Here is a 23,476-nt window from a genome sequence, read left to right as displayed (position 1 = left end):
TTGGGAGAATTCCCCACCCATGTTCTTAATTTTGACCTTTCTCACCAAAAGCTGAGTCAGCCTGAGGTCAGTCCGGAGATGGCACTGTTCACTGTCCAGCAGGTCACATGTGAGAGATCCCAGGTGCGCTTTTGGGTCTTCTCCTCTCTGGGGAGTCCCCGAGATGAGTTATCTTGGTGAAGGTCAGGTTGTTTTGTCTTGAGCTTTCCGCTCCCTCTCTTCCTGGAGTCTGCGGAGAGCTTGTGTGCTTTTTTTTTCTGCTGATGAAAGTTGGAGGTTGTTTGATGTTTCAGCTTCTTGTCCTTTTTGTTTGCCCACCCAGGGATGCCAGGTGTCGGAACCCCGCCTGGTTCAGGGGTTCCGTGTGGTGGAAAAGTCTCTCCTCCAACCTGTGCTTCCAAAGAAAACTCTGCAGCCTCTGTTGTTCGGTCTCAAGGCAGTTTATTGTAAGCTATCTAAAAGATTGTCTTCTCTGGCTACTGCGGTTTAGTCAGCAGCTCAGGCAGAGGCACACACACCCCTGACACCCTCTCTGTCTGGTGTGTTCATCTTTTCTCCCCCTCCCCAGGGCTGCTGCTGTCTTTTATATGATACATTACGTGTTACATGTTTACAGTTTTTCCCCAATACCTACTTCCTATATTAAATGGTGCTTTTCTGCTCTAAACCAATCTGTGAGTGCCAACATCATCAAGAACATGGAGGTAAGGAAGAAGAAAGAGAAGAAACAGGACCGGCCTACATTCCTCCATCTTAAAACTTCTGAACCCCATGTGCAAAATAAAAAAAACCCTGTACAGGTGTTAAGACGCCCCTGTACAGCACTCAAAATTTCTTCCCTCTACTTTGTAACTACTTCTACTATAATATCTAAACTTTTGTGACTTCTTGTTCCACCTGCAAAGTTGGTAAATCATTCCATGGCTCAAACTCAAAATCACAGCTGTTTCCAGCTGCCTGCCAGGGTCTCAAATGCTTCTGACCTGGACCTGGAACCTCCAAAAATGTCTGAGGGACATTTTGAGTTCCAACAGGAAAGGATGTGGTGAGACACTGGCACATCGAGTGAGCTGCACTCCCAAAATCTCCACGCTAGCAGGTCCTGGTCTCACATTCTCCCCTTGCTTTATTTAAATTTTATTCATTTATTTGCTTTTTTTGTCATTAAAATAAAATATATACAATTAAAAATATGTAATCAAAATTTCAAGATACAATCAAAACACATTTATTCAAAACTAGATGTAAAGATCAGAACATATGTACATCTGTAGCTATGAAGACTAAAGCATAAATCCTATTCTTTAAACACTCTTCAGGCAGGCAACAGCTTCTTCCTGAGCTTGGAGGAAAGAGATTTCTTCTGGACAGGAGACAAGGACTTTGTGGGTAAGAGAACATTGGAAGTGTCCAGAGAAAACTCCTCAGTATGACTGTGACCAGTCAGATCTGCAAAATGGAGACACAAAGTTTAACAGAGGCTGCAATGCAAACCTAAAGCATCTGGAGCTCCATATTTCATGGGACACATTTCCTGCCAATTTCTAAACAGCTGCACAGGGAAACGTGCTCCTGCCAGCAGACACTTGAGCAGGCCAGGGGAAAACCCTGACCCACTTGCACAGGGCTGCCACAGGAACAGCCTGGCCTCTGGGCTGCCCTGGGACAGCAGGAGCCCAGAGCCCTGTGCTTCCCAGGAATGGCTCAGCTGCACATGCACCCTCCTGCTCCTCTCCCTGCCCCACGGCTGAGCAGCCCTACAGCTCCAGGGGCTCTGGCAGAGCACAGCTCATTGCAGGGCACATGCAGGGCACAGCTGTTCCCTGGCAATGTGCACAGGCTCTCTGGGCTGCCCCAGGACCCTTCCTCCCACCAGAGAGCGGCCCAGCTCCCCCCTCACCTCTGTGTGAGGCTGAGCCACGCTCAGCCTTCCCCTTGTCCTCAGTCTGGAGTTGTTTCAGGCCCCATGACTAGGATGGGCGATGGAGAGAGCGGGGGCAGATGCACACCCTTCCTTAGTATGTTGTCATTTTTGGCACAGCTAAAAAGGCAAATCTGGAGGTGTCCAACTCAGCACTTGGTCATCTCTCTGGAGAACATCTCACCTTCACCAGCCCAACATTTTGGACAGGTTTTCCTGCACGTGTGGAGGCTTGCTGGCAGCACACTTCTTCAGTTTGGTGCCCATCACCTCGTAGAGGGCCAGGGCAAGCTCGGTGGCCACCGTGCGGACGTTGGCGCTTCGGACAGGCAGCGCCTTGTTCTCCAGGAAGGACCAGAGAACGGGCAGGGCGTCTTGCTCGACGACTTCAGGGCTCCTGGCATAAACCCACTCCACAAGCACTGCCGGGAGAGAGGCACAGCTTCTTACCCACCAGCCTCAATGCAAACAAGGATCTACCTCTGCTTTTGCTTCTTGGAAGCCTCCCTGGCTAAGATCAGCAAAATAGCACACAGAGCCCCGTGATCCAGAAATGGGCAAAGCGGCTGATCATCCTTGAAACAGAACCACCAACCCCTCAGGACTAATTTCTCCAACCACAGCCTTGTCCCTGTGGCAGACTTCGTACCTTTACTACATTATTTCACAATCTCTTTCTGCATGAACAATGAATGAAATGCCAAAGTGCCTTTTATTTCCATTAAGAAGTTGTCTAAACCCACACTGAAGATTTGGAAATGCACCGTAGAGAGGAAATGGAGAGATTTCTAATAAAAGGGATGATTCCATTATTGTAACTTTGATGTCAAGTGCCAGATCTGGCTCTTCCCTTTGCTCAGTGGCACACAGCAAAGGGCAGTATTAGAACACCCTTCAAAGCTCCAGCCCACCAGAGATGGCTGCTGCTTGACGGTTGGATTAGAAACGTCTTTGGCAGAATGCTTTTGTGGCTTCCAACAAAGACCTTTTTCAAACCTCAGGGTGTCTTAGATAATTACCCAGACCCCACTGACGGGGCATTTCAGCATCTCCACATTTTAAAATGGCATTTTAATGCCATTTCCCCTCCCAATGTTAATGGCATTTTTTCTTCATAATGCACACTGAAATAGGGACACAGAGAGAGAAAAACGCTACACAGGGGACTGAAATGTAACAAAACCACAAGTGTTTTCTCATATTGTCTCTGAAATCTGCTCTCTGCTCATTTTCTAAACTCAACTATATCAAACACAGACAAAAATTTACTACCAACAGGCTCCTTGCATGGCAGATTGGGCTGAGAGATCAAAACCTGATATGCTCTGGAGACCATTCTTATTTTCTGATCAGGCAAAATGTTATCTAGTAGCCATTTCTTATTCTCTGGTGGAAGAGACTTCATTTTCTCTATACTGTTAATCCACCAGCAGTCATCAACATTGAAACAGCTCCTGAAAGTACCCAAACCCAATTCTACTAAGCAGGAAAAGGGTGATGGTACCCACTTTAAAATGGGAATTCATTTGAGTTTAAATGTAATTGAAGACATAAGTGAGTACTGAAGGTGAGGAACAGCTGTCTGTTCCTACTAAATCTCAGAGAGAACATCTGCTTTTTCTAAACTAGTCCTGATTTATGGTTAACTCCTTAATTTGAAAAAGAGATCAAAATAACTGCCAAACTAAATTCCCTATTGCTGGAGATCTACTTTATTCAAATGCTCTTTAAAGGGCCTTTGACATTCCCAATCACTGAACATGCCCTTTTGAGATTCCTAATGAAGACACAAAGTGTATTAAACCTTGCGTTTAAAGATGTTGGCATAATTAGCAGTGCCATTAACCCAGCTAAAGCAAGGCTATCAATCGTCTTCTCTATATTGAGATTATCGTTTTTCCATTCTTTGCCTATTGCTGACATAGAAAGCTCCTCTGAGGAATCAATTTTCAGGTGCCTTTGTAGCATTTTGGACAGTTCTGACACAGGAAGACCCTGTTTGCACAGCCTGAAATGCTCAGTCCAGTGCCACTTGGACAGCACAGCCAGGGAGCCTCAGCACTTTGCCTCTGCCCCTGTGCCCCCAAAGGCTGCCTTGCACTAAATCCATGCCTCTAATATGTCTGTTGACTTTTGACCTAAGCTGTGACCCCCGGGCTCTGCCCGGTTCAGCCTCAAAACTTTCCAAGAGAAAAACAAGAATTCTGTGAGGACAACACATACTGATCCCCTGAAACAGCATTTGACACGGTTTTCCCTGAAAGATCACAGATGTCCCTGAGCTCCCAGGAGAGGAGCCAGCTGGGGTATTTTTAGCCCCTTCCTATCCTGGAGGTGGTTCTGAGCTGCCCCAGTGAGAGCTCAGCCCCCAGGCCCAGCGCCGCCCCCATCTCAGATGCTGCACAGCTCTGCAGCAGCCAGGGAAAACCTGCCAGAGACACCTGCCCTGGGCATTGGGCAGGAGCGACAAGCTCAGCACCTCCTGATGTGGAGGAGCTACTCTGCTCTCTGATCCCAGGCATTCCCTGTAAATGCTCCCTGGGAAGACCTCTTGGCTTCCAAGGGGAGGCCGTACCTGTGATACGCTCCGCGACATCCAGCAGAGCTTGGCCACTCAGTTGGCTCCATTGGTAGCTGAACTCTTTCAGCAGGGATACTTTATCTACAAGTGAAACACATGGTTCTGCTCACTCTTCTGAGGTCATAGCAGGAAGGACAGTGGGGAGGGAAAGGGCAGGGGTAACCCCATTTTATAAACTAAAGTACATTTCTGCTGACTTTTGAATCCTTTTCTTCTTTCCTTCCAGCCTACTTGGCAGGGCTTTAAATTCCAAAAGAAAAGCTCTCCTTTCACATTTGTAAATTCAAACTTGTCTGCTGTACCAGGAGCTATGTTCAAACATTTCTCATCAGGGACCTCAAGAGTTCAGTCACATGTAAGCAGTGAAAAGGTTTTGCATCCCAGAGCAAAAAGGAAGGACCCCATCCTTGGGACACAGAAAGGCACTGAGTCAGGCAGTTCCTGAGTTCACAGAGCAGCTGAGGAAGAGAAAGTGCAAACTCCCTTTCAAGAGCTGCCTCTTCAACACTTTTTTTTCCAGGCATATTTCCCCAGTGCATCATTTTCAGAGCTGACATAAATCTGCATGGCAAAGGAATTTAGAGCAGCCCTTGCCTATATAGTTATTCACTCTAGCCGTCTTGCTCCATGCAAAACAACATGTGGAACAAGGCTGGGTTTACACCTCTTTGTTATAAAGAAATGAACTTGGTGAATCTTAAGTTCCCCTCTGAAATAGAAGACAAAGAAGAAAAGTGGAAAATAGGCAGCTAATGCCTACAATGCAGAGCCTTCCAGGTGGCTGCTCTGCAGAAGCTCTGATGGGTCAGTGTCCCTTCATGCCAACAGCAAAGCTATTCATTTGGGAAGTCAAACGGGGCCCAAGCAAACTCAAAAACCCCTTTTGCCTCTGAATTGTAGCAAAGCTGTAGTCCGGGACTCGCTCTTCAGACAAACAGCACAGAGCCAAGGGCTCCTGGGACTTTTGGGAAATGCTGATCACATTCAAGTCTGTTGGGAGACTGGTGCATAAGGGCTGCACCTCCAGAGCTTCTGGTGGGTGTCAGCTGGAGCGTTCCACAGTCAACAGCAGCTATCAAGGCACTCAGCATTCTCTTGTGTCGGAGAGACAGAGATGCAGTTGAGGAGAGTCCATGCCGGGGCTCAGCCTTACCTAAATGAGCAATGGATTCGTCCAGTGCTTTCACAACTGCGGCACGAACCCTGGGATCCTTTGAGTTCAGGCTCTTTGTTATTCCTTCCACCAAACCAATGATCACTGGGTTCAAGGCATCTTTCAGGATCCCTGTGATTTCAGCCAGCACGTCCAGCGCCTTCTGCTTCACTTTTTTGTGGCTGTCAGATATTCTCAGGACAAAATAATCAAAAATCTGTGAAGAGAACAAACAACATGAAAGCTGGATTAAAATGCCCTTGTTTGAAGAGTGGATGTAGCAGTTAGCAATGTAAAAGATGAAAGTGATCCTTTCTGTCAGGTCAGCACTTGTTTGCACAATGTCACTGTTTTCCTGCGGGCCACTCACTGGAATGGTGGCGCAACCTCATGCTGGTTGAAAGATTTTCTTCTGTTTTTAAGAGGTTTGGTTGGGGACAGAATCGTTCCTATGGTATTTCTCTCCATCTATAAATCATTACATCAATTCCATTTATTAATGCAAAAGACTACGTTTGCTTTAGAAGTATGGAAGCAGATGTTTACAATGTCTGGTTTTCTACACAGTTTCCTCAAGTACTGAGGGCAATGATGATTTTGCCAAAACTATGGCTGGAGGAGATCTAAGTTTTCTTTTGTTTGTCTCAGAACCAGGGTCTGGAGAAGTGCAGGGCTCTGATCAACTCTTCCAGGATCCAGACCATCTCTCTAAGTAACAGGTAGACTTCTGAAATTCAATCTGCTCTACAGCTCTCATTAGAGCAGGTTCAGTCCCTTGACAGCCCCATTATCAGGCACCTTTTCCTGGAAAAGGGGGAAAAGCAGCTACTGGGAGGAGAAGGCAGAGATGTGTCCTTAGCTGTTTTCCTCCTTCTCCAAAGAAGGGTGAGCACTGTCTTTACCAAGAGGAATAGGAACAAGGATGCAAATGAGTAGCCAGAGTTGTGCCTGTACAAGACAAGATGGACTATATAGAAGTATTCTTTTTTAAAAAATGGGTTTAAACCAACCTAGCCTGATACTTCTCTTCCTATGCAAATCCATTTTTGGTCTAGAGAATAATTGTCATGCTTTCAGTGGCTGCATTCCCTGCACTTAACCCAACTGGGAATACGAGAGAGCAGCAGTTAGACCAGCAGAAAATTGTGTCATCATCTGGTGATGAACAGCATCAACAGGCATCTGCCAGACAAATACAGCTGGACTGAAATAACTTGTCCTGAAGCCTGGACCTGAATTAAATTTGCCTGAGTAAGAGGGACCAGCGTGTCCCAAACAGCCAGAATGGAGTGTCAAGACACACTGAATTAACTTTACTGCTACAGGCTTAGGAAAGGAGCTAAAGGAAAGGAACAATGAAGATGCCCTATACACCTGGACAATGTTAGTGGAGATGAGCTGGGGGCTGCTTTTGCACAGGTCTTGGAGGAGTGCCACTCCTTCCATCCGTGTCTGAAAGCCCTTGGCTTTCAGGAGATTGTAAAGCCTCTGGAGCAGCTCCGTTTCTTCCACAGCTGGAGGCAACGTCACCTGGGCTTTTGCACCGTGTAGGAGGCGTCCATCAGAGGTAGATTTCACCCTGGCAAATAAAACCAAATTAGGAACCTGTTGGTGATAACACCTTCAGTTAATTGTGAGCAAAACATCTTGAGGAGCTTTCCTAATTATGTGATTTCAAGCTAGAAAATCATGAGGCTCTGACGAACAATATGGGCCTCATGCCAATCACTATGGGAGACAATATGCACGTAACATTCTCGCCAGTCCTCACTCAGGAAAACCAAGGATGAGATGCATCTGATCTATCTTCTGATGGCTTCCAAGGCACACAGGTCACATTGCTTTGTGGAGAAAGAGAGATGCTACTTCCAAGTTCAAATGCCTCCTCATATGGGACGTGTGTGTCTTATAATAAGGAAAACTCATCACTCTGGAGAAGTGTCTCTACAACCTGGCACAACAATCTGGAAAAAATAGCTCAGACGCATCTGAACAGATGAACAGGGCCATATTTGAATGATTCAGAAAATCAGTAACAGAGATAAAAACAGAAGCCAGACATCCCAGAACTGCGCTCACATTTCATTTGCTTCCCTAGAGACTAGATGCACAGCTTAACAACCCCACTGGGAACAATTCTCCTGGATCAACCTGTCTCTTCCATGAGCATGGGAAGATGCTAGCTATGCCACTAAGGCATGTGGTCACTTTCCTGTCACCGCTGAGCATGACAGAGCTAACTAAATCCCCTCTGTTATCAGAGAACAGGTACAAGTAGCTCTGCAACTGCCAAGAAGAGACAGCAAGGACCAAATTCCTGTCTTGAATGCTGATTGCACAAGATGAAAAAACAAAACATGCTGTCCATCAAACAAATTATATGAAGGACAAGAATATCAAAACAAAAAGTCCACCTTGAGACACCTGTTGACCAAAGTTGCTCAGGAATTGCCTTGCTACTTACTACTCAAACTTGATACTGTTTTAGTGTAAGAAAGCCATGATTCAGCCAGGCCAAACCACATGGATGAGAACTGCATCTTTGTGGTATGGCATCTTGCTTCTAGACTGGGCCTTCTCATCAAAACACCCAAAAAGACTCCACTCAGATTAAAAAAAAACCCTGTTTGAATTTTGAAATTGTGTTCAGCATAATGCAGAGGTAGAAATTTTTTAGCATAGACCATTTGTAGGGAAAGGAAACAATCTGTGGAACTAGTCACTCTGCCAGAAAGATTTTCCTGAGGAAGAGACACGTAAAGCTTTTCATGTTCTTTGTCACATCTAACAGAAGTGCTCAGTACCGTTTAGCAGAAGACAATGTGGCCTGGGGCTTCTTCGAGCCATTGTTCCTCTTCTTCACCAGCTCCTTGACACATGGGCATTCACCCCTCTGGTTTTCCATCCCCTACAAAGATGCAGAGAAACCCCGTCAATCTTTAGAATATAAAATTGGAGATTCCCTGTTTAAAACACAAGTTGGAACCAGGATCACTGCTACCAAGGCTTAGGGAAACATATCCTAACTTACAGATGGAAACAGACCAGAGATTCAGTGATGCCAACTCTTTGTTTTCAATAGCCCGAGGCAGGTGATGTGCGCTACCAGACTGAGCAGAAGTCTAAAATCCCAAATTCATTAGTCTTGAGCATAAATGGAAATAATGCAACAGGTAGGCAACGGGTTTTCTTAAAGGAAGCAACAGGAAAAATTGGACTCTTTGGGGGCTGGCTCACTGTGTTGGAAGTCAGTTTGGTTCAACACTCACTCTCCCTGGGCCTGCACAAAGGCACGCTCCCTTCTCTAATGTCACTAAAAGAAATAAAATCCTCCCCCTAACAAACAAAGGATTTCCCACTGGATGCTGCTGAATTCACCAAGCTTCTTCCAGTTCCACAGGGCTTGACAGCAGGGCAGTATTCCCAAAAGACAAACAGTAATTGTAGTAACCAGGATTAACTTGGACATCTTTTGTAGATTTGGAAATTTTCTTGGTACTACTACTTCGGGTGTCTTTTGCAGAGACTCTGTTATCTTCAGAAGCACTATTCTCACTTAATTGCTTTCCTGGGGGCAGAGTAGGGAGACTGCAGCAGGTGGGGTGGGGGGGGCTTACGCTTAAATATAAATCCATTTTCTCCTCTTTCCCTTTCCTCTTTGTGACCGATATTTAAAATATTCAAAACCCCACTTTTTCCCTAATAATATCAGTTCCTTTGTGGTCTGCAGATGAACAGGCTGAGGATTAACAGCTCATTGCCCGGAGCAAAATGATTCAGCACAAGAGGAATGACATAAAGACAGATTGGCTGTGTTTGATCTCATATTAGCAGTGGCAATACTTGCACAAAGGAGACATTTCTCCTGCCAAGCACTTACTTTCTTCTTAATTCTTGTCAGAATATCTTCCAGATCATAGGTGGAAAGAAATTGTTCCAAAAGCCTTTGAAATTTTTGATGATTGAGCAATAGCTTCACCATCTCCTGTCCATAATGCCTAAGGAAGGATGAAAGGAATGACAGAAGGAAGGGAGGGAGGAAGGGAGGACACAAAGGAAAAGTGAATAAACAAAGGAAGAATGTTAACAGTAGAGGCTGATACCTTAAACTCAACAGGTGCAATCCTTGCATGAGAAGGCATTACCTACTCAGCAAAGAGGGAGATGTACTTCCTCTTGACACTGCACAGTGCTGTCAGCTGAGCACAAGAGGCAAGAGAAGGTGGGGCAACAGAAAAATACCATTTCCCTCTGAAACTGTGGGTGTGCTTCTGTGGGATCAAAGATCCCAGGGAACAAGCAAAACACATCTGCTGTGTTGTCAGAGCCTATTAGCAGTGTCCTGCTGCCATTGCACAATAATTTGCCCTTCTTTAACTGGGAGGGAAGCCAGGACAAAACATCTCATGCATCCTATTGATTATTCTATGCTATATGTATGCACAGGGACAGCTAGTTGCTCTGGTGTTCTTGGCAGCTATTAATGGGAATTTCACCATCCAAGTAAGAGGATTTTGGTGGTTTGGGTTGATTTTGTCACTAGGAAACCACAATTTTCTTGCAAAAGAAATCTGGAGGTCACTGAGCCACAGATAACAGCATTGTAGAAATCTGCAGAACAGGTTTAGAATGACTGAATATGTTGGCTAAAGACCTCTGAAATATTTCTAGGAAAGTCTTAAGTTAATGAGAAACAGATGTTTGGGATCCTTCAGTGATGACCATTAGTCAACACTTTGGCTTTGTGTTGTGCACCTAAGGCCAAACAAAACTCTTGGACTGGCTACTCTGAACTCTTTGGATCTCAGTAAAGAATCCTTCAAGCCACAGGAAGTTGGCAATGCTCCTTTTTGCTGGCCAACCTCAGGTTACCCACTACAGTCATTTCCCAGGCAGCCCAGAGCAGTGGGCACAGCACCAAGGCTCACCGAACTCAAGAAGCGTTTGCACAATGATCTCAAGCACATGGAGTGACTCTTGGAGTGTCCTGCACGTAGCCAGGAGATGGACTTGATGACCCTGATGGGTCCCTTCCAACTCAGCATATTCCATGATGCTATGACCCTTATTCACACAGTGTGGCAACTTCTATTTCCTTTAGTTCCCACTCTTTTGTGGTTTTACCTTTATAGCCAGACACAAAACGATTTTCCTCTTTCAGGAGGTGAAATGAAGATCATTACCTTGTGTCCTGGTGACAGTCCTGAGCAAGCTTCCCTGCCACGTGTGCCAGCCCCTCAGCCCTGGCTGTGCCTGCCAGCTTCGTGACTCCAATTCTCTCCACCAAGGACAGGAGGAGTTTGGCCGAGCACTTCCGCACCTGGGCATGGCGGCTCCTGGGAAGAAGAGAGCAAACCCTGGGCACAGGGAGAAGGAGCAAGAGCAGCACAGGCCTTGGCCAGAGCCTGCTCCCTGTCCTGGCTGGGGGAAGGAGGCCTGGCTTCTCCCTGCAACTTGAGACACCTGTAGAAGGTTCAGTCCTCAGGTAAACACAACGTTAGCATTGTACAGAAGGACTGCCTGCAAGGAAGAGGGAGGAATTCAGTCTCCCTGCACCATCTGATACTCCATTTCTTTCACAGTATTTACTCTGAGAAAGATTAAAGAAATAGATTACATATGAATTATTTAGAAATGAAGGACAATTCTGACCCATTAGAGGGCACCCACTACACAGAGCTGCAGCAGGATTGAGGCTCTTTCCACCCGGTTGTCCCCAAATCTGCAGACCTTTGGGAAAAAACAAATGCAGGGAAAACATGTTGTGGGCTGTCAAGTTGCAGAATATCCAGCAATGCAGCCTGTTTCTTCTGTGAGGCTTGGCAAGGGAAACATCTGAATGTTTTACCCTATTCCAAAGCTGAGGAAAGGGTGGCAGGCAGTTTAGCCAGGTTGTCTTGTTCTAGAGAAAGTGTCTCTTGGCAACTATCAGCCCAGCACCAACAATTAAGGCAGCATTTGCTTCAACTGTCCCACGGCAGTTGGCCTGTGAAGGTGCCTTTAAAGTGATTCATCATGTCAAGGCTAAAATGAAACACCAATTTGAATAGAAAGTAGAGTCCTATGGCCAGGACAGTCATACAAGACTCCTTTTGGCAGGAGCTGCACCTGCTGTGCAGGCTTTGCCACACCCAGCAGATTCTCCCCCATGTGCTCCTCGCCTCAGCAAGTACCCTCCTTATTTCTCCAGGTAATGGCATCATGAGGAGACATGGTTTTCCCAGGGCCTCTGTGGTTAGGGCTGTGAAATATCAGACACCACTGACAGCTGCAATTGCAATTGTCCCTCTTCCCACAAAAGCACAAGGCTCTATCCTTAGCCTTTGCAGGCACTTTCACTTTACCAGCAGTCACCACCTCTAGGAAAATCTGACAGACTGCGAGAGCTCCAGGAAGCAGCAGGAAGCTGAGTCAGAGGTGCTTTAGTCTGGGTATCAGGAGAAAGGTTTTGCACCCAGAGGGTGGTTGGGAACTGGAACAGGCTCCCCAGGGCAGTGGTCACAGCACCAAGCCTGACAGAGTTGAAGAAGCACTTGGACAACTATCTCAGGCACTTGGTGTGACCCTTGGGCTGTTCTGTGCAAGGCCAGGAGCTGGACTCAATGGTCCTGATGGGCCCCTTCCAGCTGTCCATATTCTACCCTTCTGTGATTCTGAGAACTAATAGGCTGCAGGAGGGCAGAAACAGGTTACAAAAGGAAAGAAATGAGGTTGATCGGCGAATCAAGCCCCTGAATTCACAGAAGATGCAGGATACAGGACCCTTCCCTCCCACCATTCCCATTCTCTCATCCCTTCCCCCTCCCACACGCTAGAAGGTGAAGAATATCACTAAAAGAGGAAGAACCTACTTGACTCCTATGTCCATGAGAGCAGCCATTGCTCGTGCAGGAGTCACATTCTCCACCATGATCCCCAGGGCCTGACAGGCTGCTTTCTGAACAAGTTCTGGGGAGTTCCACACCATCTGGAGAAGGACCCGAGCAGCCTCATCCACTTCAGAGTCCATGTCCTTCTTCAAGGTCGCAAAGAACTCTGCCAGAGTGACGATTGCAGAGTAGGACACCTTGGAATGGAGGTTGGTCACCTGGGGAAGTCATGAGGGGAAACATAAGAATCACCTTTAAAAGAAAACCACTTGCCTTCAAAAGAAGTCCCAGGAAATGACAACATCCCACTGTGTCCAGAGGAACATAAAAGTACAATAAGGGCAGAAGAGCAAAGCACGGAAAAGCACTTACTCTGGCACCAATTTCTGGCCTCAGACCTGCATACTGCAGGCCTAAAAAAAAAATTTCGCTAAAGTGTTCTACTTCACCCTTCTAAAATGTCTATGGCTTCGATTTTAGGCCCTTTTACTAGAAAACTGAAGCAAGGGCTGCTTTCAAATCATAAAGGCACAAGTCATAAAGATAAAAGAGTCAGGTCCTCCAGCTCAAAAAAGCAACACCAGCAGTTGAAGCACTCAGCCAGGAAACAGAAAACACAGGCACACACCTACAGACTAATTTGCTGAATTACAGCTTGGGCAGAGACTGGGACTCTGACAAAAAACGTCATTAGTGCCTCCATTTCTGCATTTGCACATTGCATTATAAAGGCACCTCACTCAAAGACGAGTGTCAGATACCCAACCTAACAGTAAATACAGCTCCATGTACACACAGATCCTACAGATAGCTGGCAGACATTAGAAACAGAAGGTCTAAAACCAGAAATGAAGGCAGACCCTGAGCACACATGGAGATGAAGAAGCACATACCTACTCTACACACCATGTCTGAAGCATGGGGGACAATTCAGAAGAATGTTCTCACCTCGCTGGTAACTGCCAAGCAAACGTCACGAAGTCTACAGAGCAGGACCTCTGAATGGGACCAGGCCAGGTGTTTGATGTTGAAGAGTCCCTTCTCCTTCAGTTCCCTGAAAGGCAAAAGATTGATTTTTCTCTCCACCAAGGCAGCACCCTCTGAAATGACCAGGCTGGCAGCTCAGCTGAACAATGGGATGTGCCTTTCAAGGAGTACTTCATGAAATCATGGAACGCATTGCCACAGGATACTGTGGCTGTCAAAAGCATACACAGATCCAAGAGGCAACTAGAGGCGTTTCAGAGTTTTCATCTGTGGCCATTTAAGAAGACAGCTTTCTGAAATCTCTGGCACATGATGCCCCTCTGTCACTGCTTCCTAGAAGCTGTGAGACCGGACCATGCTGCTGTTTCTTGTCACCTCCCTGTACCTGTCCCTGAGACACAGTTCCATGGGGCTGTTCCTGGGACATTTTCCTTCTTTGTCAGCCCCAGCAGGCAGTTCCGCAGGGGGAGTCTGAACTGGCACTCTGGAGCTGAGTTTCCACTCTGCAATCTAGGCCTCCCTGTCACCCCCTCCACTCCAGCTCACACGTTCCTCAAAAAAGCAGCAGGATGTCCCAGAAGATACCACCCCTGGGCAAGAACTGTTGAAACTCTGGCTTTTCCCAAAACCCCCTACCTAAAACAACCCCCACAACAGCAACATGTTATTTAAAAGGTGCAAACAACTCTGTCTCCCAGCACTTGCTTTGCGCAGGCCCTCAGCTATAGGAAGGTCTGTGAGGCATCAGGGCTGCAGCACAGGGCTGGTGACAGATCCCACAGACACCCCTGAGTGTCATCCTGACCCCCCACACCTGCAGGAGCTCTCTGCACCTCTCAGGGCACCAAAGAGAAATGGGGAAGAGAAAGCAGAAGAGAAAGGGCAAAACAAAGGAGACTGCACGAGGAGATACATCATGGCAGATTTTTCATGCTTATCCCAGTGTGAATGGAGTCCTTAACCCTGTGTGAATGGAGTCCTTAACCCTGTGTGAATGAAGCCTCCACCAGAGAGTGATCAAAAAGACATCAAAAGGAAAACCAATATGACCTATCATTTGGAGGGTTATCACCTCTGGGCCTCCCTCTGCCTGTGTATAATTTCAAGACACGTGGTGAGTATTGACAAAACATCTCAGGCCCATATGAAGCAGTGAGAAGGAAAAAGTAGAATTCAAAAGTACAAGATTCTTAGAGGATTTTATTTCTTTTTCCTTCTCTTCTGCCATGAGCCCTTCAGGAGTAATGACAGGCTGAGGGACTTGAAAGCACAAGTCCCTGGAGGAACTCCCTGGAGCTGCTTCTGGGACTGCCAAGCAGGAGGTCACAGGGAGACCCTGTCACCTGCCATTGCTGGCAGCAGTGGGAGCAGAGAGGAATCTTACTCAGTCCCACTGGGCCAGTGGTCCACGGCACCCAAATCTCCACACTCAGAACTTCTGTCATCCTGCTCTGCCTTCAGCCAGCAAATCATCTCATTCCAGAGCTTTCTCTCTACCCTCAAGGTTGCCTTTGCAGCCCCATGGAGCAGCAGGCAAATGGAGGAAACAGCACAGACCTGCTGCAGCTGGAGCACTGCTGCAGAGCAAGGCTGAGAAAAGGCTGCTCTCAAATCTTTATCCTCTCACTGCTCTGCAATGGTTTTATCAGTGCCCTTTGGCACTCTGGGCTCTCGGGGCTCAGAGGCACCAGCAAGACTCACTTCTAACCAGCCTTAAGGCTAAGAGGGACACAGAGTGAACGGGGCCTTTCTTACCAGTCATCGCTGCCGAGCAAGGACAGTGCCTCCTGCAAGGACTGCTGTGGGTCTGCAGAGGCCGTGTCCTTCTGCACAGTCCCACGGCGCGGCTGCTCTCGGTGCTGGGCACCAGCGGCCATCTCCGAGGTCACTGTAAGGACAGGGTCGGCCATGGGCGCTGCAGCCCCGGGCGGGGCACCCCGCCATGGAGCGGCCTGCAGCCATCTCCCAGCCAGGGCTCCACGGGCACACACGGGCACTGGGGCAGAGGCTTCCCTGCTGTCGGGCACCTTGGGCTCCTTGCTTTCCCCCAGCCTCCCCGGCTGGGCACAGCTCCAGGCTAAACCTGCCCATGGCCCCGCAGCGCCAGCTCCGAGTGCCACAGGTGCCACAGCCAGCGGCAGTTCCTGCGGCCGCAGAGCTCCCGCTCCCTGCCAGACAGGGCCGGCAGCAGGACTGGCCGGCCAGGAGGGAGCCCCTCAGGTGCCTCTCTTGTCTCAGTGCCCTGATTTCCCCCAGCCCTGAGGATGGGGCACTCTGCAGCTCCCTGAGGAGAGACCTGCAGCTGCCTGGCCACAGCACCGAGCCAAGCCTGAACAACCCAGCCCTGCTGGGCCCGGCTCAATCCCCACGGAGCAGCTACCAGGGAACAGCCACACCTGACCCTTCCCACTGACAGCGCCTCTGCGTCCACTGACCTCAAATATCCTAGACAGCAGGCAGCTGAGTGCACATACATTTTAGCCTGCTATTGCGAAGGGATTACTTTATGGATTTTGTTCTTTCCAAGCATCATGAATCTTTACTCTTTCAGAGCTACACACTGGCTGTATTTAAAAGATGCTGAGGTGAAATTTATTTGCCATCTAATGGACGTGTTTGCAAACTCAGCAGTTTCTAAGCTTTCTCTTGTGGAAAAATGCAATTTCCAGGCTAGACAGTTGATAAAAAAAGCTTCCAAATGCACTCTGAGGATAAGAATATTCAAATACAGATCCACATTGCTGGCAGAAGAACTCTCTTGTTAATCAGTTGACCTGGGTTTGCCTTAATTGAATTTTTTGGAAAGAAATTTACAAGGTGTGAGAAAAATCAGATGATAAATGCATTTCTCATGAAACCCATTTATCATCAAAAGCACTGTCAATCAAAAATTTCATGTCATGCACTCAAAATCTCATTTTCTTATGTGTAGATGAAAACATTTGCTCTGTCTAAAATGATGGAGTATATTCTGTGCATTATTCTGTGGGATATTGCACGGAATCCAGATGAACTGCTCTAGACCCCATAGGGTTTTTGTGCTCCCTTGCATGTTCTCACAATGTATGGAGGAATGATAATATCAAAAATATTCAGACGGGAGCTAGTCTGGATGTCACTGAGGTACCCCAGCCACTGACACCAGTGATGGCACTGCAGAAGTATGTAGACACACACATCTAGATTCACTATGGATAGAGAGCCAGGTCAGGCTAGTTCTGGTCAATCCTGAACATGGAAGCACCATCACTAGAAAAGAGCATTCCAAGTATCATTCCTAGCTTCCTTCTTATCTCACCCTACTTGGGATCACAGCACAGGCAGGCTACCCACAAAGGAGAGACAGGAGCCACTAGGGACGATCTGCTGAGTATTTACAGCAGGCAGCCAACAGCCTGGGAGCAGCAGGCAGCCCTTCCTGCCTGTCATCTGCTGCACACAGCCGCTGTGTTTGCTGGGTGGCACAGGAGGCACTGCTTGTTCCCTCCTGGCATTGCAGGCCGTGGGATGGTGGCAGCAAGGAGCCATCGGGCACTTCTGGGAGCAGCAGCACGACTGCACCCAGCCACTGACGGCCATGCAGAGACAGCCCTTGCTGGGATAGCAGAAAAGCTGGCTGCAGAACTGGACAGCAGCACAGGCAGAGGGCCCAGATGGTGAGTGGACAACTGATTCTGGTGGTTCTCGTAGGAGCACAGTGAGCACACCCTGGCAGACTGCCCTGCAGCTCATCCCTGCAGGCACAGCTGCCTCCTGGCACCAGTGCTCTAGTTTGGACTATCAGGATGGGCAAAAGCCAGAGATCAGGCCATTACACTACTTTATTCAGCTCAACTTTCCAGCGGATCTCTAAGAACCAACTGCTCCAGTACTACCAAGCTGGAGTAACTCAGAAGTAGATTTGCTGTTCATTCTCAGGACAGGCTATGGACCCAAGATCCCAGCTGTGCTGGCTGAGGCAGGAGGCAGTTTGTGCTCCTTGTGCAAGGAAAACCCGTGCAGGAGAAAGCTGTCATGGAGCAGGCTTACCTGAGGAGTTGTGTGGGAAGCTGCCAACGGCATGGATGATGGGCATGTTGGGCAGTAAGGGCACATTGTCCTGCATCCTCAAGACCTTCTTCAAGCTACTACCAGGGTGGTTTCTCTGCACTCTAGAAGCTGTGCCATCAGCAGGTGGGAGGCTAAAGCCTGCAGGGACCAAAGAGGAGCTTGTAGGAGGAAGGCGCTGGACAGGGTGATGATGGAAAGCACCAGAAAACTTGCCAGAGCTGGAGAACATCTCTTTGTTATCCCAAAGAACTTCAAGTGTAACAATGGTATACCACTCTATCCCGAGTATAACACTAACATGGGACAATGATCACAGAATCCTAGAAGAGTTTGGGTTGGAAGGCACCTTTAAGCACCACCTAGTCCAGTCCCTGTGAGCAGGGACATCTTCATCTAGATCAGCCTCCTCAGAGCCCCATGTAAACTGGCCTTGAACATCTTCAAGGATGGACCAGCAACAGCTGCTCTGGGCAAACCCTTCCAGCTTTTCATCCCTTTCATTATAAAAAAAATTCTCCCTAATATCTAATCTAAATCAATCCTCTTCTAGCTTAAAACCAAACTGCAGTGATGCTTCCCCTAAGAAACAAGGAAAACCAGTATTGCTTTGCTTTTGTTCTCCTGTTTCAGAGGCTGGCAGGGGAAGTTACCAAAAGAAAGTGCAGATAACCTTGCGTGATGCCCTCGGGCTGAGTGCAGCCTCCTGAGGGCCCTGCTGCCGCCCTCGGGGCAGCGCTCACAGCCCTGCAGTCAGAGCCCCTCAGGCGGGATTCAGGGAATTGCTCCTGGGGCTACAACAGAACACTGCCTCGGGGCTTCAGCACAGCTCCACAGCACCAGCTCCTCAGCAGGGAGTGGTCAGAGAAGGATCTCTGGTGTTTTCATTAGAAGGAGTTGGATTTTCTTGCTTCCAGGTTGCACCCTGGTTGAAAAGCATTCTTTTGGGTTCACCTTCCCTGGAGGCTTCTCTCCAGGAGAGAGTCTGAAGCTCCAGTGTACTTTGCAAGACAGAATTTTCTACTCTGAAAGACTTTAGAGGTGAAGGTGGAAAGCCGATATTCTGTCACTGACTTAGTGAGGCCATGGGCAATACACTTCATGCCTCTGTATTTTTCTTTGGGAAATGGAAATCAATCGTATGCAAGCTTCCACTCAGATGCAACTGGAACAGTCCCCCAGTCTGCAACACTGTGCAAAGGGCAAGCAAGTGGTCAAAAAGGACCACAAGTGCAGCCACCACTTACTTGTTTCAGCTGCAACCCTGGGCTCAACTGTCTCAGGAAGAAGCTGCAAGGATGTTATCTTTTGTCTCCTTTTCTTCATCTCTCTTTCCAAAAGCTCTATGTCCTTCTGCTCTAAGTTCTTCTGAGCCAACATGTACAATGCAGCACGGATCTAGTTGCAATGGAAATACATCACACACTGTAAGCAGAGACACACAAAGCAGACACAACATCTCATCCTGAGCACAGAGTCCATAGAGTGCCACAGGCTTCAGTGCAGCTCCATACACATTCCAGTAGTTTCAGAGGAATGTCTCCCGTCCTCACCCTGGCAGTTACACACAGTGAGGTGGAACACTTCAGTGCCACAGCCTACACTGCTCCAACTGCAACCTATGTCAGCAAGCCCTGCTTGAAGCATGAAAGTCATAGGAGTGCTGCAAGACAGATGAAGAGCTCACATGGCCAGTGAGCAGGCAGTTCAGTTCCTACAGGCCATGGCAGGAGAATAAAAACCACGTGCAATACCCAGCAAGGAGGGCTAATGAGCTGTTGCTTAACACTCATGGCCAGGAATTGCAGCTGTTTCTCCCTTCCTGGCTTCTGAAGGACTCAGCTCTGAAGGACTCTGAAGGACTTGGTCTCTGAGACCAAAAAGAGGAGTCACGTGAAAACAAGTTGCAGAAACATTGATGCTAATGAGCAGAAAACTTGAGAACGAGAGGCCTGTGAGATACAGCCAGAAAGGTAATCAGGAAAAATCAAACTCTCCCCTTTTAATTCGCAGCCTTGCTTACACTCAATATTAGAATCTTTGCTTCTCTGCTTCTGAGGATGCACTTTGCCTACATGCACTGACGTGTAGCTTGCTCTGTCATTCAGAACTTCTCTGAAACAGCCTTTGCACATCAAGAATGCTTCTGGCATTACTTTAGAACCATCTCCAAACCAGGGACCTTGGCACCACTGGAAATAGCCAAGCAATTGCTCTGTAACTGTCCAATATATTCCCAAAGGAATCCCCATGCTCCAGGAGTGGAAGATGATGATTTTCAGTGACATTTTGGGCTAAGCACTAAACAGGCACTGGAAAGGAAGTCTGCTCATCCCTGTCCTTATCCCTTACCTTTCTAAAGCCGTCCCTCAGGTCTTTGTCACTTGTAAGACCAGGACTGCTGGGGTGATCCATCTCCTTGGCCCGGCTCAGTGGGAGGCCTGGTAATGAAAGCAAAGGTTGGTGTAAATCTCTGGAAGACTTCAAGCCCCCAAAAACACCATGCTGGGCTACAGGCAAGACAGGTGCCAGATTGCAGAGCCCTCAGAAGACACAGAGATTGTGACTGAGAGCAGCAAGGTACAATGCCTAGGCCCTCTCCCAAGGGATGGGCTAGCGGCCATGACATTACTCTGTTGGCCAGCAGACTGAAACCTGCTGCATGACAAAGGCCTCCGCCCCTGGATTCTGGAGAGCCTCTGTGTCTGATAAAGAGCAGAGATGGAGATTGCTCTTGACAGAGATTCTTATCTGCCCTTCTTCATGCTGATTTTAGTAAACATCTTCTTTCCAGTTCCTAAAAGTCCTGGCTTGTAATACCTGTATGCATTTAGATCAACATTTTCTTCTCTTTGTTGGAATATGTTAGAAGACATTCAAAGAAAAGCCTAGGCTTGCAGGAGCGATACCCAAATGTGAACTGTGTTCTTGACGCTAGATAATTTGTTTTCCCCAAGGATTTTCATTCTAAACTGTATGAGATTGGGCCACTTTCAGGCCAGCCTGACTAAAGGTGGATTTTTTATTGCAAGCAGCTCATTCTGGAATACTCTTCAACAGAGCTGTTAAAATTTGGAGAACTAATCCTTCTATACAACAGCTTCACAGAGAATAAAATCAAGTGGCAGCACAGTAGAAAAGAACCAATGTTTTAAATCAGGATTTTTTTGCCCTTGGAAAATGGTCAGCTTAATAATAAAGGAGAGTTAGATATGGGCTTTGAGGAGGGAGGGCAATTCTGGATGGAAGGCAAGGCCTTGGAAGGTAAGAGCATCTGGGAAGTTGGCAGGAAAACTACTGATCCCAGAATAAGAGCATCTGGAAAGTTGGCAGGGAAACTACTGATCCCAGGGTAACCTCCTTGCGACCATGGCAGTCAGTCAGGCCTGCAAAGTGGATACACAAAATGGAACAGAGGCTGCAATGCAAACCTAAAGCATCTGGAGCTCTGTATTTCATGGGACACATTTCCTGCCAATTTCTAAACAGCTGCACAGGGAAACGTGCTCCTGCCAGCAGACACTTGAGGCAGGCCAAGGGAAAGCCCTGACCCACTTGCACAGGGCTGCCACAGGAACAGCCTGGCCTCTGGGCTGCCCTGGGACAGCAGGAGCCCAGAGCCCTGTGCTTCCCAGGAATGGCTCAGCTGCACATGTACCCTCCTGCTCCTCTCCCTGCCCCACGGCTGAGCAGCCCTACAGCTCCAGGGGCTCTGGCAGAGCACAGCTCATTGCAGGGGCACATGCAGGGCACAGCTGTTCCCTGGCAATGTGCACAGGCTCTCTGGGCTGCCACAGGACCCTTCCTCCCACCAGAGAGCGGCCCAGCTCCCCCCTCACCTCTGTGTGAGGCTGAGCCACGCTCAGCCTTCCCCTTGTCCTCCCCGGCAGTGACCCTGGGGCCAGCGCTGCTCGGTGGCCTCTGCTGAGGCTCCTGGGCCAGGGCCCCCTGAGCCGGCCGGGGGCCGAGACCTCCATTGCCAAGGCCGAGGTTGGGCACACGACTCTCCAAGCCAAACAGGTCAGCGAGTTTCCTTGGGAGCAGAGGCATCCCAGGTCCTGGCTTACAGCAAGAGCTCTTTCCCTTCTTCCTCTGGGCTTTTCTTGTAGACTCAGAAGAAGCTGTAATTCAGGTACAAGAGAAGAAGTGAGTTCATTGAACTCACCCCTTTACAATCCACCCATCTAATGGGTGAGGACTTCAAAGTGTATTTTAGTAACTGAAAAGATTGGTTGTTTTTGTATTTTTCATGAAACTAGGATCCATTTAATTTCTCTGAACAATATGGAGCTGTCAAGCCAGGAGAGGAAGGTTTGACTACTTCATGTGTTGCCCTTGCCTCCCCACTACTACAGGATCCCTTTCCTTCCAAACTGTTGGAAATTCACAGTGGTCTCTAGGATCTGACACTGTCAAGGAAGTGATTGTTTCCAAAAGTAGTTTTCAACGTTTTTGTTTCTGCATGTCCCACTCAATTCTAGGTTGGGTTTTGATACTTTGGGGATTTTTATATCACTCTTTAGAACAAAGGAAGTGCTGTGACACAAACAATGGCACCATGTGTTAGATCTAAAAGAAGCTCTGCTTTCTCCATCAGATGTGCCCAGTACTCTGTGAGCCTGTATTTGAAGGGAACAAAGCGGTCACCCAAAAGTTCTACTTTTGCTCTCCTTACTTGTTCCGGGGGGTTATTCTCTGCTTGCTTTTCAGCAGAGACACCCAAAGCCAGCATAAACATGACATGCCTCAAAACATTTCTGATCTTGGCTAATACAGAAAATTCAAAATTTCCTTAATAGAAATAATAGCAGAGGGCAGGTCATTCTGAAATGCTCTCCAGCAGAGCTGTGAGAACTAAGAGAAGTAATTCTTTACATGGCTTCACAGAGGATAAATTCATATGGCAGCCAAGCAGTACGAGAGCAATACCTTTCTTAAAACTGGATTCCTTCACGCTGTAGAATACTCGGGTCAATAATAAAAATGAGAAAGGTAAGGTTTAATGAGATGAGGCATTTCTAGTCCAGAATTAATCCAGAAAAAATGTCACCTTACCTACTGAGCAATACTACACCCTAGCATTCCAGCTGCCTATCAGCAATTAAGGAGTCATTCCAAAGGGGTCGTATCCAGGATTTGGCAGAACTAACCGTGAGTAAAGGGACGAGGGGATCTGATCCCTTTTTCTGCATCAGCAGAATTATTTCTTCAAGTCTCATCTCTCCTATCATTACACACCCAGAGACAGCAGAGGAACAACAACAGTGTCATTGAGGCTTTCAACTCGAAAGCATTGGCTGACCCAGATGCACAAGAGACCACATTTTGTCTGTCACAATTCCACTTGTCAGGGATCACACAAGGCAGGGAGGGAGGACAAGGCAGAAGGCATCTCCTCCCCCAGCCTCAGCCTGCAACACTGACACAGGCAGAGAGAGATGGGGAAGAGATTTGTCATCGTCAGCCTGCCATAGGTGCCTTTGGCCTTGTGCTCTCAGAGGATGACAAACTCAGACCTTGCACAGGCTGCATCCATTTGGAAGGCTCTTTCTCCCTAACTGGAAAATTTATAAGGACATTCTGTCAGATGAGGTTTTCCTATTTCTGCCAATACAAACCCAGAAAATGTCCATGAATCTCGTTCAGATCTCAAAGGGTTCAGCTCAGAAATTGCCCCAAGCAAAGGTTTCCTGCTTCAAAAGCAGGAGGATGGAGTGGGATCATTTCTCATTTCTTGCTAAATACCTTCATTTTCCCTACTAATTGTGACACTAGAAAAGCTACAGGGTGATAAAAGGCATGTGCAGGATGGAGAAAAATGTTTCCTTATCCTGCACTGCATTTCCAGGGCCACAAGGTACCACTCCAGCCCCTTCCACTGAAAACTTCACACTGGAGGAATTTTCACTGCACCACCA

At 47.7% G+C, this 23,476-nt stretch overlaps 1 protein-coding gene across 1 annotated transcript; it reads right to left on the bottom strand.

Annotated features, from left to right (window-relative positions):
- Nucleotides 1-1,282: 1,282 nt before the first annotated feature.
- Nucleotides 1,283-21,608, bottom strand: LOC115492553 (TOG array regulator of axonemal microtubules protein 2-like). Its single transcript, XM_072920268.1, has 13 exons — nucleotides 21,398-21,608; nucleotides 19,911-20,068; nucleotides 18,806-18,956; nucleotides 17,541-17,699; nucleotides 15,267-15,399; nucleotides 13,473-13,578; nucleotides 12,507-12,742; nucleotides 10,839-10,991; nucleotides 9,536-9,653; nucleotides 7,030-7,260; nucleotides 5,524-5,872; nucleotides 4,497-4,583; nucleotides 1,283-2,343 (listed from the first exon to the last, which is right to left on the bottom strand). The coding sequence occupies exons 1-13, from the start codon at nucleotides 21,606-21,608 to the stop codon at nucleotides 2,108-2,110; spliced, it is 2,328 nt and encodes a 775-aa protein (XP_072776369.1). The 3' UTR covers nucleotides 1,283-2,107.
- Between the last annotated feature and the right edge of the window lie 1,868 nt (nucleotides 21,609-23,476).

Source organism: Taeniopygia guttata, chromosome 31 (genome assembly GCF_048771995.1).
Source record: "Taeniopygia guttata chromosome 31, bTaeGut7.mat, whole genome shotgun sequence".
Classification (NCBI taxonomy): domain Eukaryota; kingdom Metazoa; phylum Chordata; class Aves; order Passeriformes; family Estrildidae; genus Taeniopygia; species Taeniopygia guttata.
Note: the sequence above shows the minus strand (reverse complement) of the source record. Positions and strands in the feature narration are given on the sequence as shown.

What these genes read in the sequence shown, in the direction of transcription:
- LOC115492553 (XM_072920268.1), bottom strand. Translation starts at nt 21,608, where the DNA reads ATGCCTCTGCTCCCAAGGAAACTCGCTGACCTGTTTGGCTTGGAGAGT. An exon ending in TCTCCACTAACATTGTCCAG is followed by an intron (nt 5,873 to 7,029) that starts GTGTATAGGGCA and finishes TTCTCTTCACAG; the next exon opens with ATTTTTGATTATTTTGTCCT. An exon ending in ACCCACCAGAAGCTCTGGAG is followed by an intron (nt 4,584 to 5,523) that starts GTGCAGCCCTTA and finishes TTTCACTTGTAG; the next exon opens with ATAAAGTATCCCTGCTGAAA.